The sequence below is a fragment of the Urocitellus parryii genome, chromosome 4 (genome assembly GCF_045843805.1).
Source record: "Urocitellus parryii isolate mUroPar1 chromosome 4, mUroPar1.hap1, whole genome shotgun sequence".
Classification (NCBI taxonomy): domain Eukaryota; kingdom Metazoa; phylum Chordata; class Mammalia; order Rodentia; family Sciuridae; genus Urocitellus; species Urocitellus parryii.
Window position 1 is genome coordinate 177,683,381 of NC_135534.1, and position 17,855 is coordinate 177,701,235.

General features: G+C 45.7%; 1 protein-coding gene across 1 annotated transcript in view; it reads left to right on the forward strand.

The window, feature by feature from the left end:
• Ccdc180 (coiled-coil domain containing 180) overlaps positions 1-17,855 on the forward strand; it is a 60,950-nt gene that overhangs the window by 20,766 nt on the left and 22,329 nt on the right. Inside the window, exons 15-25 of the mRNA XM_077797926.1 lie at positions 724-850; positions 2,427-2,466; positions 2,583-3,106; positions 4,262-4,482; positions 7,812-7,987; positions 9,297-9,477; positions 10,353-10,499; positions 12,519-12,663; positions 12,829-12,945; positions 15,331-15,433; positions 17,072-17,187. Of these exons, the coding sequence (XP_077654052.1) occupies positions 724-850; positions 2,427-2,466; positions 2,583-3,106; positions 4,262-4,482; positions 7,812-7,987; positions 9,297-9,477; positions 10,353-10,499; positions 12,519-12,663; positions 12,829-12,945; positions 15,331-15,433; positions 17,072-17,187 (1,897 nt within the window). The remainder of the gene's footprint in view (positions 1-723; positions 851-2,426; positions 2,467-2,582; positions 3,107-4,261; positions 4,483-7,811; positions 7,988-9,296; positions 9,478-10,352; positions 10,500-12,518; positions 12,664-12,828; positions 12,946-15,330; positions 15,434-17,071; positions 17,188-17,855) is intronic.

Genomic DNA, 17,855 nt, shown 5'->3' on the forward strand with positions numbered 1-17,855 from the left:
ATGTGGATATAGACATATTTTAAAAATAAAGAATGGATTATATTATGCAAATTGTTGTATAGTTGCAGATAAATTTCAATTTTTAAATGACCACAAGGAACTTATCACTACTGGTACTTTGTAATGATTTAACCATCTCACAACTGATTAGCTCTTTTCAGTTGGTTCTGGTTTGTCAGTTCAGTATTACCAACAGTTTTTGTGAACTTCCTTATATCTTTGTGCTTTTGTACAACTAATTCTGTGTAAGGACTATTCACATAAATGAAATTGCACTCCCTTTGATTTCGGTACTTAGATCCAGAAGTATAACTTTGGGCAAGTCAGTGCCTGCTGAGCTTTGGTCTCCTTACCTGAGAAACATAAAATGCTGGGCCTTGGAATGTTTGAGGACTTGGTGGGATAATGTAGGTCAAGTCTGAGGCCAGAGAGAAGACAGTGGACAAGCAAAGGGGATCCATTTGACAAGCAGAAAACTCATTTATCTTCTATATTTTTCTACCAAGAGCATGTATTCCTTCCCTTTATGATCAGAAATATAGTAAAACAAATCAAGGACTGTTTCTGTAAAAGGGATCCCCACACATATAACAGCTCTGTGCGGAGCTAATTGCCAGATCACGGCCCACCTTGTTAGGGTCAAGGGCATGGCTCCTGGCTGGGATCAGCCGAGCTCCCTTTAGACCGTGGTCTCACCTCCCTCCCTCCCTCCCCCCGTCCCAGGTATGAGTGTTTTCATGGCATCCTGACCAAGGAAGTGATGGAGTACCCAGTGGTCGTACTGAAAGAACTCAACTCCTACAGCTCCACCCTCAGCCAACATTTCTTTGTTCGTGAAATCTTTGAGCAGGTATGGAGAGGGAAACTATACCCCTGGCCGCTCATGAAGAAGCAAGGGGAGAGGAAGCCTCTCAGCCTGGACTGCCCAATCTTTGGAAGTCATGCCTAACACTGCAGAGTGCAAATCCATGTCTGGACGGCAAAGAGAGAGAGAGAGGCGGAAGGCGTCTCTACAGGGACCATCTCTTTCTGAGTTTAAAAGAGGTTGACAGGCTCCTGGGTTGCATGGACTTACAAAGAAAAGGCTAATTTATATGGCAGTCCCAACCTACTCACACTGACCTCACCAACTCTGCAGACCCAGCTTACTCTTCCTAGGTGACCAGGGACACCCTCTCCACCTTCCGCCCTGAATCCTACTGGCTCAGCAAACTCATCCCCCTCCTGCTTAAGCTCCCTGCTCACAGCCCTCTCTCTTCCTGCTCCCTGTGCTGGGATTTTCTGTCTCTTGGGTCCCAAACCCATCCCATACTCCCAGTCCACTACCAGGGCAAGGATCCTACCTGCTCTCAACCGAACCCTGTCTCTCCTTGCTCCTGCACTGCCACTTCTCCGAATTCGTTTATTCTTAGTTACTATTGGATCCAAGAGTGCAGAACACCCAATCAGAATGTATTTCCTGAAGGGTGTGTTTTATTCAACTCTGATTTCCCCTTATCCCTGGGTCTTGCACATAATTTAGGCACAGTAAATGCTGCGGATAAGCTCATACAACCCTGGGAGGGGTTCTTTTGAATACTCCAGAGTGGCTTTCCCCCCCCACATCCCCAGCCAGAGTCCTTCCTGGTCAGAGTGAAGCTAAACTTGGCTGAATGTTTCCCACAGGTATGGGGTACCCGGTTCTTCTGCAGAAGGGATGGATCCCTGTTCAGATTGCTAACAAATATTCCCCACATCACCTGGGTTGAGGCGGAGGCTCAGCCTGTAGGAGGGCAAGTTCATTGTCTGCCCTTTGAGACGGTTCTGTTGCCTGAGTAAAGGTGTGGACACCATTATGATCCGCATTTCACTGGAGAGGACACAGAGCCCACAGGGTTTAAGGCACTTGACCAAGGCCTCTCTGTTTGTAAGGAGCTGGGATTCTAATCCAGACCTGCAAGCTCCACAGCTCACACCATCCTCCATAAAACAGCATGTCCACAGCTTCACCCAGAGTTTGTGAAACAGGAAATGGTAGGTTAACAATGAGACCCCCAGACCACAGAGACCAGGCTTATTCTGTCCGTCTCCATTCAGCTCCCAGAGCAGATTCTTTCTCCCTTGTTTGCACCCTTTGACTTACATTTTTCTTCCCTTTTCTCTAGATCACTACCAAAATATGTCAGGATGAGCTTTTATTTCATTACTTCCCAATGTACGCTGTAAAGGGTTGTTAGCCTGCATGAAATCAGGGGAAATCTTGTTCCCTGGGTTGGAAACGCCCTCATTACCCCAGTGAATGAAGCTGGTCAAGGCCTGCATCACACCTTGATGGGGAGGGGGAAAGAAGAATCGCTTTTACTTGAAAGAACAGAGACACCCTTAGAAGTGGCACTCTGAAGAAAGGCAGTGCTGTTCCTTCAGTGACTCATGTCTTTTCCTTGTAGAACTTGGCTGGGGAAGTCATCTTCAAGTTCAGGAAACCAGGTAACACTTTGACATTTTGAGTCCAGTTCTCCCTGTGCTCCTGTGGGCTGGGAAGCCCAGTCCAGCGACACCGGGTGACTCGTCTCTCCTTGTGCTTTGGTGTGGGACATCAACAGAAAAACACGAACTGTACTTCCTGAAGAAAATGAAGAAACTGAAGAAAAGACACAGGGCCCAAGTGGAAATGTACAGAAGTGAGGAGAGCCTAAGCAGAGGGCCAATTTCTATGGGGCCTGCAGAGGAGATGGAAGAAGAAAGAGGTCAGGACCGGGAGTCCTCCACAGAGGAGAGCGGGCTGAGCCAGCAGGACAGATCTGCATCGGGTGACCAGATGTACGAGTCCAGAGAGGACTCTCCGCCAGGGTTAGAAGAAATGAAGGTCGACAGGGAGAACTCCTCAAAACCTTCCCTGAACCAGGAAAGTGTGGGGGCCCAAGAAGAGGAGGAGGAGGAAGAGGAGGAAGAGGAGGAAGAGGAAGCAGGGGAGATCGCGGAAGAGGAGGCAAAGGGAAAAGAGGAGGAGGAAGAGAACAAAGAGGAGGAGGAGAACAAAGCGGAGGAGGTGGCAAAGGAAGACCAAGAGAGATTGTCTGTGTGTGAGGTAGGCCAGCAGCTGGTTCTTTCTTGGGAAGGAGAAACTGTGCTGAGTTCACTCTGTGTGAACCTCTCATATAGACGGGGGTCCGCCTGACCTGGTCTCCATAGAGGTGCATGTAAATAACTAGAAAAGTTCTGGGCTGTACCACTATAATGCAACAATAATAATAATAATAATAATAATAATAATAGGTGGGGAGAATATATAAAACTAAAACAGAACTAAACAAAAATATGTGCTGGGCCAGGCACAGTGGTGCAAGCCTGTAATCCCAGCAGCTCTAGAGGCTGAAGAAGGAGGATTTCAAGTTCAAAGCCAGCTTTAGCAAAAGCAAGGTGCTAGGCATCTCAGTGAGACCCTGTCTCTAAATAAAATACAAAATAGGGCTGGGAATGTGGCTCAGTGGTCGAGTGCCCCAGAGTTCAATCCCCAAAAAACATAAATCCTTCAAAAAACATAAAGTGCTGGGCCCAGGGTTGCACACTTATAATCCCAGCGAATTGGGAGGCTGAGACAGGTCTGAGGCTGACTGCACGTTTGAGGCCAGCCTCAGCAATTTAGCAAGACTCTGTCTCAAAATACAAAATAAAAGGGACTGGGGATGTGGTTCAGTTGGTAAAACGCCACTGGATTCAATTCCCAGTACTAAAACAAAACCAAACAAAACCCTACATATGTATTTTTTCCTTTTAATTGTTGTCAACAGGAATTCAATTCTTCAATCACAGCAATGATTTTTTAAAATGCACCTTCCTCTCCTACATCCCTGCAGCCCACTCTGAAGTCACCCTTCAACTTGGCTTTCTTCTTCCCTCCCTTGCTTCTGTCTTTCTCTGCCCTTCTGAGCTGTACAGGTGAACTCAGCCCCTCCTGCTCACCCCGGCGGTGTGCACAACCAGAGCAGCCTGGCGGAGACAGAGCAGTCATAGCTCCACCCGCCGGGGATGCTGGGTGGGCTTGGGCTCAGAGCTGACCTATTTCCTGATATTTGAAGAGAAATCAGGAACCCAGATTTTTATGTGGAACTTCTCATTTTTAAAAGCACTCTGTGTACATTGGGGGCGGCGGGAGGGTAGGCAATTATAGACATATTTGGCCCAAAGGTGTACAGTCTTGCACGTCAGGTGATTGGCACCCTTTAGTCCCTCGGATGATGTGGATTCTGAAGTCTCCTTGCCTCTTTAGGGTGATGCCAAGGAAGACTATCTGGAGGAGTTCTCCTCCGAGGACATGGAGTCCTTCACAACCTCCAGTGGGAACAGTTATTTTGTCTTCGTATCCCTGGAAGAAGAAGAAGAGGAGGGTTATAGGAGGCCCCATTCCACCTTCTCAACCCCACGCTTTGACAACACTTTCCGCACTGAGTTCACAGAAAGAATGATAGTTCCGTCCACACTAATTTTAGAAATTAAGAAACAGTGAGTACAAAACTCTTTGATTCTCATTCTCTTGCTCGGAGATTCATTCACAGGTTAATATAAAAAAAATAGATTACCTTTAGCTGAAAAAAAATTAAATGTAGTTAACTGAGGAAAACACAATAAAACATGATGAAAGTCGAGGAAATTATTTGCAGGCACAGACCTCCTAGGTGAGCGTGGTCCCCAACCCCTCCCAGGCTGCTCTGTGGGCCTGGGCCTCATACGCAGAAACAGTTTTCCCTGAAAGATGCTGCTGGGTTCCTGGTACATCTTCTTTTGTTTTAATTCTATAGATATAAACCATAGGTATGAATAGATCATGTATGGTATTTTATGCTGATTCTTTGACAAACTCATGGCAGAAAGCAGAACAATGAAGAATAAGGAAATGATCCCTAATCCCTCCACTGAGGAGTGACCTCTTCTAAGTCCCAAGTTTCTGGGCCTTTGTACTAAAGAACAACAAATCTGAAAGTATGGCAATCGTAGGTGTATCACTGAATGAATCAAAAGTGGAAATTTGCCTTTGGCTTTTGAATGGTACTTCCATTGCCCTCGTGCCTCTACCACGTCACAGGTGGGACTAATGAGCTCACGATCCCCCGCCTGGCCCACCTCCCATATTCACAGGTGGCAAGAGGCTGGAGATTGGGAGCAGGAGGAGGAAAGTCAGGCCTAAGGCTCTTTCTCCTGTACTTCAGGGTCACCTCATATCTAAAATGTCTCGACTCCAGTGTTATCCTGCCCACCACGGGTCTTCGCCTTGCCTCTCCAGAGCCCATACGACAAAGATCAACAGGGATCACTTGACAACTATTATTTACTGAGCATATTTAATTCCCTCAACAACTGTGAGAGAGGGACCGTAATGAACTCCGTTTTACAGATAAAAGTTAGTCATTTCGTCACGATCTCCATGATAGGAACCAGTCAGATCCAAGACACGAATCTATACCCTATTAATTCCAGAGTCTGACACCAACCACTGTGCCATTTGACCTTGTAACTAACTAGGAAAAAGTTCTGTGTCCAACTGATGGAATCTGCATATTGAAGAATAATCAATCTGAAACTGTGGCAGTCATAAGTGTAGCACTTAATGAATTGTCCAATGAGAGCACACGTGGCACCCAGAGCCCACAGAAGCAGAACTGTTACCATCCCACTAGGACGCCATCAAATGGGCCCATTTCCAGTCCTGCCCTGTCTTTCCCAAGGATAAATATTTTAACTTCCGAGGTCATTTTACTTGCTTTGGAATTTTATGTAGGTGAAATCATTCAGAACTCATTTTTTAAAATGCCAGGCTTCTTTCATTATGTTTATAAAAGTCATATAATATCTTTGAATGTGGCTAGAATCCACTTTGTATCTCTGTGTGGTATCCCATTATAAATGCAATTCATTTTAATCCATTTTATTTATCCAGTCTACAGATGCACATTTGGGTCTTTTCCAATTTGAGGATATACCAATAATGCTGCTCTGAACATTCTCATTCAAGTCTTTTTGGTGACCATGTGTCTACATTTCCATATATAACTCATAGAGAAAAGTCCTGAGTCATGGGGTATGTGTAGGTCCATCTTTAGGAGACATGGCCCAAAGGTTGCCATCAAGAGCTTTTGAAAGTGGTCCTAACGGTTTTACAACTTTAAACAAACAACATGTGAGAGTTCCACTTGCTGCATACCCTCAACAACAGTTGATATTGCCAGTGGTTTTTATTTTATTCCTTCTGGCATAATTGTAGTGTTATCTCATTGTTGGTTCAGTTTGCATTTTCCTGGTGAGTCATGATGTTATGCACCTTTTTGTACACTTGTTGGCCATCTGATTATTTTTTTTATGAAATGCCTAATGAAATCTTTTGTTTATATACTTTGTGATGGGTTGTCTATCCTTTTTCTTATTAATTTATGGGAGTTTGTTAGATATCTCTGTATTTGCCTTTTATATAATTTCTTACTGTTTTTAAAGATGTATTTTTTTAAAAAAAAATTCGTTTTAGTTGTAGTTGGACACAGTACCTTTATTTTATTTTTATGTGGTGCTGAGGATCGAACTCAGGACCTCGCACATGCTAGGTGAACACTCTACCTCTAAGACACAACTGTAGCCCCTAAAGGCATCTTTTGGTGAACAGAAATTCTTATCTTAAATAAAATCCAATTTATTCATTTTTTTATTAGTTTACCTTGGTCCTCTATGTGAGATCTTTGCTTGCCCCAAGGTCATGAAAAGATTCTCCAATGTTATAAACTAGAGATGTTATTATTTTAAACTTCCATATTTAGATCTAAAGTCTCTGGGAACTGATCTTTTTATGGTGCAGGAGTGGAAATTCTTTTCTTTCCCCTATGGAGAACCAGTTGACCCGGGTCCTTCGCAGAGAGACTGTGCTCTCCCCTACTGTCCACCATGCCTCTTCTCTATTTCTCTGTGTCTGTCTTTCCACAATGACTCCCAAACTGCCTGATTACTATAGCTTTATACGAGGTCTTAATATCTGGTAGCTTAAGTCCTCCAACTTCGTTCTGCTCCAAGGTTGTCTTCACAATTCTTGGTCTATTTTTATATAAATTTTAGAATCAGCTCATCTGTTTCCATAAGAAGATACCTGCTGAGATTTTTTTTCTTGCTATTGCATTGAATCAGCAGATAAATTTTGGGAGAACTGGTATCTTAACGGTATGTGTTCGAAAAAACGCAGTACATTTTTTAAAGAAAAAATGATAAACTGAGAAACAATATTTGTAATCCACATCACAGTGAACTGGCCTCACCTAGAAATTATTATTTTTTTAAATAAAGAACAGCTACATAATAGAGAAATGAGCAAAAGATATGAAAGGATATCATACAGAAAAAGAAATGATGCCGTCAAACCGCATGGACATGTGCTCAGTCTCAATCAAACTATGACAAAATTGTCAAATTCAGAATTTTGACAATACACACTGAGGCTGTGGAGAAACAGGAACTATTATTTCTTGCTGGTGGAAATACAGTTCAGCCATAGCTACCAGAACCACAAATGTATTTTAATCTCTGATCCAGCAATTCTAGTTCAGGGAATTTATCCCATAGAGTAGCCTCTTCACTTGACATATGTACAAGGTTATTCATCACAGTGTTCTGATAAGAACGAAAGGTTTGAAACCATCTGAAGTCCTCCAGCAACTGAGTAAATGATGGTCCCTCCACACACTGAGATAGGAGATAATTGGGAAATAAAATGAGGGCAGCATTGGGGTCTCCAAATGGAAAGGTCTCTTACTGGTCATGATTTCTGGGAGGGCTGACCTTGCTGTTTGCACCCTCAGACTTCGAACTGGCTTCTTTGAGCACCTAGAGAAGTGGTTTGACCAATGTGCCCTCAATGCCCGGGTCATCGTGGCCTCCAAGATTGATGAGTTGGATTCGGAGCTGGAGCTGCAACTGCACCTGCACCAGCCAAGACTCCAGCACATTGAGAAGGACATCCACAATGTCAGGGCAGGTGTGAACTGTCCCCAGACCCCTCTAGAGTGTCTGCTCTCCTGTGGCCCCGGGTTTGTGAACTGTCCCACTTTGCCCCATATAACACTTAGGATGTTTCCTCACATCAGGGAAGACATGCATGGGGCCGTGGACCTCCCAGGCTTGAAAAGAAAGGGGATGCTCAGAATCCCCCATTCAAGTTGATTTTTTCTCATTTGGGGGACAGCACCCAGGGCCTATGTGCCCTGGGCAAGCATTCTACCACCCAGCTGCTCCCCCAGCCCCTCAAGATTTTTTTATCATGTATTTCTTTCCCCCTTCCTTCCTTCCTTCCTTCCTTCCTTCCTCCTTCCTTCCTTCCAAAGGGTATCAGAGGCTAAAATGAAGAGTGTTGTTCTGTTATAGCTCTTGGATTTCAGATCAGTTACACACCTGCATGGTGAATGTTCTAGAGACAAGTCCATAGCTAGGAATTAGAATTCTTAAGGTCAATTTCCTTTGGCTGTGTGACTCTAGCCAGGTTACTTGACCTGTCTGTCTTCTCCCTCATCTGCAGAAAAGAGTGTTGGAGGTGGTAATTAAGCCTCCTAAAATGGTATAGTGAGGAGTTGTAAGCACTTAGTGCAAGTTACAGACTCCAAAATGTGGTGGCCCTTCTTTCCCCCTTATCATTTAACATACTTAAAAAGAAATGCCAGTTCTTTCTTATGTGGTGGACTTTTTTAATGGGGAAACACAATTCTAGTAGGATCCTTCAGTGAATCCTGATGGTTTTTCACTTGAATCATATTCCAAGGTTCACTATAAGCCCTTCAGAGCTAGCAGAGATCCCTGACCCAATACCTTCCAAACCCTGCTGCCCAGAGGAGTGAAAGTCTAGTCCAAGTTCTTCCTACTCCACCTTGGAGGCCAGTTTGAATTTGGACTCACTGGACTTGAGTATCCACTGGTGTCAAGGAACAAACCCAGACTGCCTGGTTTTGTATTGTATTCCCTGCAGACTCACTCACCTAGAACAGCCCTCCATCCCCCTGTTACCAGGATGCTCCTCGGGATCCTCCATCTCCCAGCCTTGTTCCCCATGCAGCCGGGAGCTCCCGCTTCCTGGCCCAGCAGAGCCTCCTCTCCAGTGAGATCTCCAGTGACCTCTCTGAGATCAGTGCCCATTTCCAGCCTGAACCCTGGTGAGGGCAACTGTGGCAGGGCAAGGGACCTAGATTGCCCTGGGAGAGGCAGCCTGTGGACACGGCTCCACGAAAGGAAAGCGCAGAGGTGGCTCAGGTCCCAGAGGACCCCATCCTCATCCTCATCTCCTCATCCTCTTGCAGCTGAGCTCTTGCTTCACCAGGAGCGGTTGGACAGACACTGCGCTGGAGTGACAGAGACGCTCAAGAAGGAGAGGCTGATGTTCTGCCAGTTCCAAGAAGAGCTAAACACGCGGAGCAAAAACTTCCGCCGCAAGATCTACGACATGGAGTACCTCTTTTTGAATGCCACCAAAAGCCAAAAGTAAGGAGCTGTGATTCTCCCTCCCAGCTGCCTGGCTCTAGAAGCCCAGCCAGGCTGCTGCTTGAAAGGGGACAGGAGGCACTCAGGGTCCTGCTTCTGAGCTGATCTCCTCCTAAGATTCAGAGTTGAACCCTGGGCAACATCGGGTGGTGGGGGCAGTGAGCAGCCAGGGACAGGAGAGGCTCATGCACACAGTAGCAAGCCAGGTGCCGACATATGCCCTGAAATGTCAATGGTGGGAAAGACCATGACCCTGTGAGAGAGTCAGGAAGGAATCCCTGCAGGAGGCACCCTGGCTTAGGATGGAAAAAGGGGGGAAGGGCTGAGTTCTCCAGAAAGGCAGCACTGGCCAGAAGTAGGGCTATGGTCAGGGCAGAGCAAGGGGCTCCAGGAAGGCCACTCGGGATGTGAGATGGTGGCCTCAGTCAGATCACAGGAAGGACCTTGGCAGGTGTCTAAGCTGTCAAAGGGCAGTGAGTTCTGGTGGTTTTTATAAAGAGGACACCGGCGGGTTGGTCTTTTGAGAGAGCGTGGAGTAGGGGAGCCGTAAGGGAGCCGTGATGGAGCAGGTCAGAGAGTCGCTGGACTGGAAGGGCTGGGATTCTTTGACTGGTTTGCTGACAGAAGTCAGAGGGAAGAAGGGAAAGCCCTGTGCTCCCCAGAGTGACACGCTGTGTTCTGCATACATGGGGCATTTGGGAATCCTTCCTAGCGCCCTTTTGTGAATCAGAGAAGCTGGGCATGGTTTGGTGGCTCCACAGCTGGGCGCTGGGTGGAGCTCGAGCAGCATCCCAGGGTGCCCACCCACGCCCAGGACATCACCACGTCTCCCAGGCTGGTCACCGTCTCCACCTGCCCCTTCTCTGTCCCCGCAGGCTGGCCATTCTCAACAGCACACTGCACCAGGAGCTGCTTAGCTATGTGGATGTCATCCAGGTGTCCCTGCGCAGCTTCCGGCAGTACTTGGAGGAGAGTCTGGGCAAACTCCGTTTCACCAACATTGACTACATCAAGCACTGCAGGTGGGCGCCAGCATCAGGGCCCCTGCTGGCCATCAGAGCTGCCCTGTGGGGAGGTGATCTTGTGACTCCCTTAACTTTTTATCGTGCCAAAATATGTGTAACTTAAAGTTTGCCATGTTGACCATTTTTAAATGAACCTTCATTGGCATTAAATGCATTGTTGTGCAACTGTCACCACCAGCCACCTCTAGAACTTTTTACCTTCACAAGACTGAAACTCTGTTAGTCACAGTTTAAACATGAACTCCTCATTCCCTTCCCTGAACATTGGGCCACCTGCATTTGACCTTCCATTTCTGTTGATTTGACTACTCCAGGTACCTCATGTAAAGGGGAATCATGCAGTATGTGTCCTTTCGAGTCCGGTATATCTCACTAGCACACATAGCACCTTCAAGTTTTGCCCGTGTTGTATCACATATCAAAATTTTCTTTTCAAGGTTGAATAACATTCCATTATGTATTTATGCCACATATTGTTTATCCAGTTGTTTATCAGTTGGAATTTGAGTTGTTTCTACCTCTTGGCTCTTGTGAATTAAGAATTTGAGGAACATTGGTGTACAATCTATTTGAAGTTCTGCTTTCCATCTTTTATATTGCCAGAAGTGGAACTACTGGATCAGATGGTAATTCCTTAATTTTTTTTAATTTCACGATTTTTAAAGGAATCATCATACTATTTTCCACAGCAGCTGTCCCATTTTATATTCCCACTAGTAATATACAAAGGCTCCAATTTCTCTACATCCTCACTAACACTTATGGGTATTTTTTTATAATAGATATTTTAATGGATATAAGGTAATATCACATTGTGGTTTTGATTGTATTTTCCTAATTATTATTCTTTCCCCATATTTTACCCCATGATCTTAATTTGCTCCAACATGAAAATAATCCTGGATTTAGTCTTTGACATTTGTAGCTTGGTTATATTCTTTTTATAAAAAATCCTATTATTATTATGAAATTAAACATTTTTTACCCATTATAATATAATCAAACACAGAAGTGAAAAATGGAAGCCCTCCAAAAATAAAATTTCTATGTGCTATACATAAGCAATGGTTGCTAGTTTTGTACAGAAATGGAATCAGAATCCTGGTACACATGCTGACTTGTGGTTCCCTTCCATTACAAACAAATCATGGTAGGCGTCTTCCATGTTGGCATTTGCAAGATTGCATTTATTTAAATATTATTAACATTTTTATGAATATAAATATAGAGCTTTTAAAGAGAATTTGGAAAGTTGCAAAAACTAGAATTATCATTTGACATGTTATGCATCTCTATCTTGAGTAGCTTTTATAAAGCTTTTATAAAGCTTCATTCTTGCTTATTTCTTTCTAGTGTCCTTCCTATTCACTGATGCCCTCTATAACTGTGTTCAATCTCCTGATAAATGTTTTCACTGAGTTTTTAATTTTAATTAGTATAATTTCTACTTCGAGTTTTATTTGAGTCTTTTTTCAAAACTGGCAGCTCTCTGCTCATATTTTCAAGTTTCTCTTTTAATTTCTTTAAAATCTTGCACTTAATTATTTATAATTTTGTAGGATAAATTCTAATATCTGAGGTCTTTGTGGGGAGTGTTTTCTGTTCTCTGATGTCTTTCTGGTTCTCATTTATGGCATCTTGTTTCCTTATAAGAGTACTCAATCTGACCAACCAAGAAAAGTGGCAAGCCTGCCCCGGTCACAGGTGTGTCCTCCTGTGCTTGTGCCACCTGCATTTATTTTTTCATGATCTTGCACCTTTGATCTGAAACCTAGATTAAAAGTGTGTATTGGGCTGGGGTCATGGCTCAGTGATAGAATGCTCACCTAGCACACGTGAGGCACTGGGTTCTATCCTCAGCACCACATTAAAAAAAAATGAAATAAAGATACTGTGTGTCCACCTACAACTAAAAAATAAATATTAAAAAAAAGTGTGTATCTACCCCAGTATTTGGGATGGGGTAGAACTTTCAGGTCTGATTGTTGGCTTTTATTTCTCTCCAATTATTTTCAGATTGTTTTCGGAGGGAGGCAACTTTTCCCCTGAGGAAATGAACTCACTGTGCAACCGTCTGGAGAAGGAAGCTACCCGGATAGAATATGTTGAAAGTTTAATCATGGTCAACATGGAGAAGATGGAGAACGAGTACCTGGACCAGGTGGGGGAGCCCTGCCTACCCTCCAGATGGGCTTCCAGGACAGCCCATCACAGGTGTCACCTGTGAAGGAAGGGCTATGTTTCTGCCTAAGCAATAATTTAGCCTGTCCCCTCCTCTTCCAGAGTTCAAAGTTCCAGATTAACCAAGTCCCTGCTTTCTTGGTAGGCCAATGATATCATCAACAGATTTGAGAGTAAATTCCATAACCTGTCTGTGGACCTTATTTTCATAGAGAAAATCCAGCGATTGATGACAAATCTGCAAGTGAACATCAAGTGCCAGGTAGGACAGATGCATTCTCCATGCAGTGGGTATCCGTCGCACACACCTGCATGCTGAGCGCTGCCCAGGTGCGGGGAGGCCACGTGGTGTCAGTCCTATGGACTTGCGTTTCGGCTGAGAAGGCAGAAGTGAAATCTTAGCCCCTACCGTTCACTGAGTCATTGTGCACCATGCATTGTGCTAATCGGCTTATTTTAATTAGCAGTGATAGTCTTCACAAAAACTCTTAGGAGGCAAGTGCTGTTTTTAATCCCCATTTTAGAGATAAAGCAGCTGAGGCATAGAGCAATTCCATCTTAGGCAGGAAGATGGAGCTCTTAATGGTGGAGCCAAGATGTGAACTCAGGTCTGACTGGCACCAGAGATTGTAGACTTAACCACAGACAGGCCATCTGTGCTCTAAAGGGGAAAGAGGGGTGTGGGAACTTAGAGGGGAGGATTGAACCTAATCTGGGAAAGCAGGGCTTCCTGAGACTTGAGGAAGCCAGACAGGAGAGTGGAGAACAGAATGTACTGGAGACATGATGGAAAAGTCCCTGGGATGCTGGTGTCAAGTGCAACCACAGTGAGATTAAACTAGGTGCAGTGGCACATGCCTGTAATCCCAGCAGCTCCGGAGGCTGAGGTAGGAGGATTGCAAGTTGAAAGTCAGCCTCAGCAACTTAGCGAGGTCCTAAGCAACCCAGTGAGACCCTGTCTCTAAATAAAATATGAAAAAAAGGCTGGGAATGTAGCTTAGGGGTTAAGTGCCCCTGAGTTCAATTCCCAGTACCAAAAAAAAAAAAAAAAAAAAAAAAATGGAATTGAAAGGGAATAGAGAGCTGAGGCTGGAAAGATCAGCAGGTCAGCAGAGTCCTGGTCAGGCAAAGGGCCAAGGAGGGTTAGATGGGTCCGGGTGCTCAGGAACACATTTGAGGAAGGTCACCTGCCTGCTAGCTTCCCAAAGTTGGCAGTGAGCAGGAGTGAGGCAGGGGTATGAGGCTGAGACTGAGAATATCACTATTCTTGGCTGTATGAGGTATCAGCAGGAACATGCTCAATTCCAGAATTGAGAGGCTGTGGAAAAGGTGGGATATGGGTAAACTGGACATGAGGGGCCTGGACCAGCCACCTTGGTCAGCACACCATTCAGGGAACAGTGTTTGAGGACTCACTGGCTAGTACCAGCAGAGCTGAGAAGAACAGGCCTATCTTCTGGGAATGACAGGTGCATTCCAGTAAAAGAAGCAATGGCTGAGGTCTCAGGCTGTGAAGCAGTCCAGCCTCCTGTCCCTGTCACCCCAGAAGTGGGAATCATACAAGTAACTGGTAAGATTGTGGCCCCAGTAAATGAGCTAACGTCTGCAAAGCTCATGTTCCCTGGTGCAGAGTGAGTCTTCAGTGAAGTCAGGCCTTGGTGGAGGTCCCCCTGCCAGAAGTGGTGGAGAGGGTGCAGCTTTAGAGAACAGGACCAAGGGCCAGGGCACCCCTGCCCTGTTTAAGGGACACATTCCTAATGGACTTCCTGCTGGTGTTGGCACAGATTCCTTTTCTGAGCTGGTAATAGGCTGTTTCACCGTCTGTGGGGCTTATGTTTTTAGTAACAAGTATCATAAGTAACATGCATTTCTACCATGCACAATATTAGAAATATAGAACAAATAAATACACCCAGGAGATGATAATCCATAAGTCTACCACAGAGTCACAACTCCTGTTTAAGATTTGATTTATTGTTAAGACTCTTTCCTATGTGATAAGGTAGGGGTGTATCCAAGTTGGCTATTATACAACTTCATAAGCTTTGTACCCTTTAAAGGTCCCTCATAAACACCTTTTGAAGGGTTTCCCTCTTGTGGCTGTGCCGCCACTTTCCCTTGTGTATTTCTTTGGGGACTTGCACGGTGTTCCCTTTTTGTCAGGACTGAGAGAGAGGCACTCGCCCAGGACACTCAGCCTGTGCCCTTGAGTGCCTCCTGCAAGTTGGAGCCTGGGGTCAGAGCCTGGACATCCCAACGCTCTTTATGCCTTCTGCTGGCTTGTGCAGACTGGTGCCGCACTCTGGGGTTCCAGTTTCATTTAAGCCTTATCTTTTTGTTAGAAAAAATTTTTTTAACAGGGCTGGGGCTGTAGCTCGGTGGTAAAGTGCTTGCTTAGTGTGGGTTTGATTCTCAGCACTTCATAAAAACAAATAAATAAAATAAAGGTTAAACTCTTTAAATTTTTTTTAAATAAAAAATTTGTCTTGATCTGGTTTCTGGTATAACTGTCCATGGTTTCATATTTTTATATTTCATATTTTTGGTGCTTTGCTTAATCAATTTCTCAGATATACTTTGCTGAACATTTTTTTCCAATCACAATATGTATTCTAGAGACAAAATCTTGGAACCTCTGTTCTTCTAGGTGGCAAAGTCCAATTTGCAAGCAGATGGATTAAATTCTTCTCTGAAACAGCTTCAACAACAAATAGAAATTTGTCGAGACCCAAAGGGAGATAAGGCAGTGAGTGCTCGCGAGATTCTACTTGGGAATATTCGAGGTGTTATGGTGGAGTCATAAATTTAAAAAAAAAAAATAAGCTTAAATCTGGGCACAGGATTTCTCTATTACAAGCAGGGGTGTGGTGTGCTGAGTCTTTCTATCAACCCTGTGATGGAACCAAGGCAGGAGAAGAAGAGAATTCAGCTGGTATCCCCACCCATGACCAGCCAGGCACATGCACAGAGTCCAGTGGGAGCCTGTGTCTGGCTCTGTGGGCCCTGCTCCCCCTGTGGATGCCACCAAGCATCCATCTTTAGACTGAAGACTCAGCCTCGCCCCAAGTGAATGACAGAAGCAGGACTCTGCCCTCCCATCAATACTTTTCATTTGAGCTTTCGATTTTTCTTTTGGTCACAGCTGATTCTCTTTATTTAAGCCACGAAAAGTCTGAAAAGAAGCCAAGTTTGGCCCCAGTGTGGTTCTGAGGTTCCCTCCGTCCCTAATCAGCAGGTCAGGTCTTTGGACACCTCCACGTTTGTCCTCCTTCCACACGTGCCCCATTGCACATGTGCCCTGGTCATGCAAGGAACCTCATCTTGGCAGTTCCCCCAGATGCCACCAGAACCAGAGGCCCCCATGCCAGGATCCTGAGTGGGAGACTTCCTCCTCACCCTTTCCTGCCACTTTTCCTCTATCTCAGTGACTGGGAGTTGTGGTTCTGTTGTTGTTCATACTGAAAGAACATTGATTTTTCTCTCTGTACTGCTTATTCTTGCACAGTCATGCATGAGCCTTAAGAAACGTTCAAAGATGCACCAAGCATAGTGTGCAGGATAAATGTTCCTCTATTTTCTATCAAGACCTCAACCCTATTATGAACAATCACGCGTGTTTCTGCACATCTGCTGAGCTAACTTGCACTGCACAACCCACACGATGAGTAAAGTGAGCAAAGTGCTTCCTGTAGTTTGCCCAGGGCTTGCCTGGGCTCCCTTATAAGCCCACCCACTGGGGAGAACGGGTTAACCTGCCACGACCTTTCCACGGGTTCTTTAGGGCAAGCGCTGCCTCTCTGCAGAAAATGGTTTAGTCTCTCACATTTCCTCTCCTACCAGGGTGTCAAGGGGGTTTATCCAGCTTCCTGGCCAGGTGGAAAGAACGAGCTTGGGTGTGCAGGTGTTTCTGTGTTGATGGAGAAGTATCGTCTATGTAGCAGTAATTAGGAGTAACTAGGAGGCCTGGGGTATGTCGTGAGGTGAAGATGGCTGAGGGCGCACCCCTGTGCACCTGCAGGGTGCTGCTTCAAGGGGGATGCCTGTTAGATGTTGCCATGGAGATGGCCAGTCTGCCCTCCTGCCCACTTCTACAACTGGACTAAATGTTTCCTTCTAAACATAGAACTATAGAGCTAAGGGACACCCCAGAGAACATTCCATGATGTCCCTATCTTAGGTGGAGACTGAGTCAAGCAAGTTTAAATCCCTTGCCCAGAGTTGAACCTATGGCAGGGACAGAGCTCTCCAGGTCCCATCAGTAAAGGATTTGCTACCCAGTGCAGCCACCCGAGAGCCCAGCCCAGCCCTGTCCCTGCGGTGCCAGTGGAACCCGCCTGCCCTCCGCAGGCTGCCTCCTTAGAGCCGTCTCCCGTGTTCCCTCTAGACAGTAACCGCCGAAGACCTCCTGGGTTTTGTCAGAACTTGGAAAGAACAACTGAGCCAGAGGATTAAGTACCTCAACTGCAGCCTGGCCATGGTGTCAATGTCTCAGGACATCTATGTGGTAGGTGTGGCATGGGGTGGTAGGGTGGTGAGCTGTCGTCCAGGTTCCCAGGAGCCCCACAGGCCTTAATGACACCTCCCAGACCTCCCCTGGATTTATAGGATGGTGTGGAAAGGTGACATGCCGTGAAGTCTGATAAGAGTTCCAGTACCAAATAGGTCACTTCCTTGCACTGGTGTCTTAGGAGACCCCTCACCTCCTGGCATCACCACCTGTCTCGATCAGGCCCCTCAAGTTAGCCTGTGCATAGGCCAGTCCCATGCCAGCCTCAGCCACTTCCTTTCAACCCACACCATGAGCAGCTACCAGCTTCTCCAGTCTCACCCCACCATCTCATCCAAACCCCTGTCTTTTGCCCATCTGGCTAGATATGTCTCTCATATCCCCATATCATCCATTTCCTGACCTGCAACCAGACCAAACATCAGAAGAGCTGGTCTGCTGTGTCACTCCCCTGCTCTCAGAGTCAAGTCCATACCCTTTAACAGGATACACAGAACAGCCTCCGTGTCCCCTCCAACCCTCTCCCCCCGCCTAGATATCACTTTCCATAAAATCTTCTCACCCTCTGATCTGGGTGGGGGGGTCTCCTGCTCTGTAACACCTTCCACTTCCCCATGAGCCCACAGAGCATGTGGCAAGGTCTCCAGGACAGGGGCTCTCTGCCT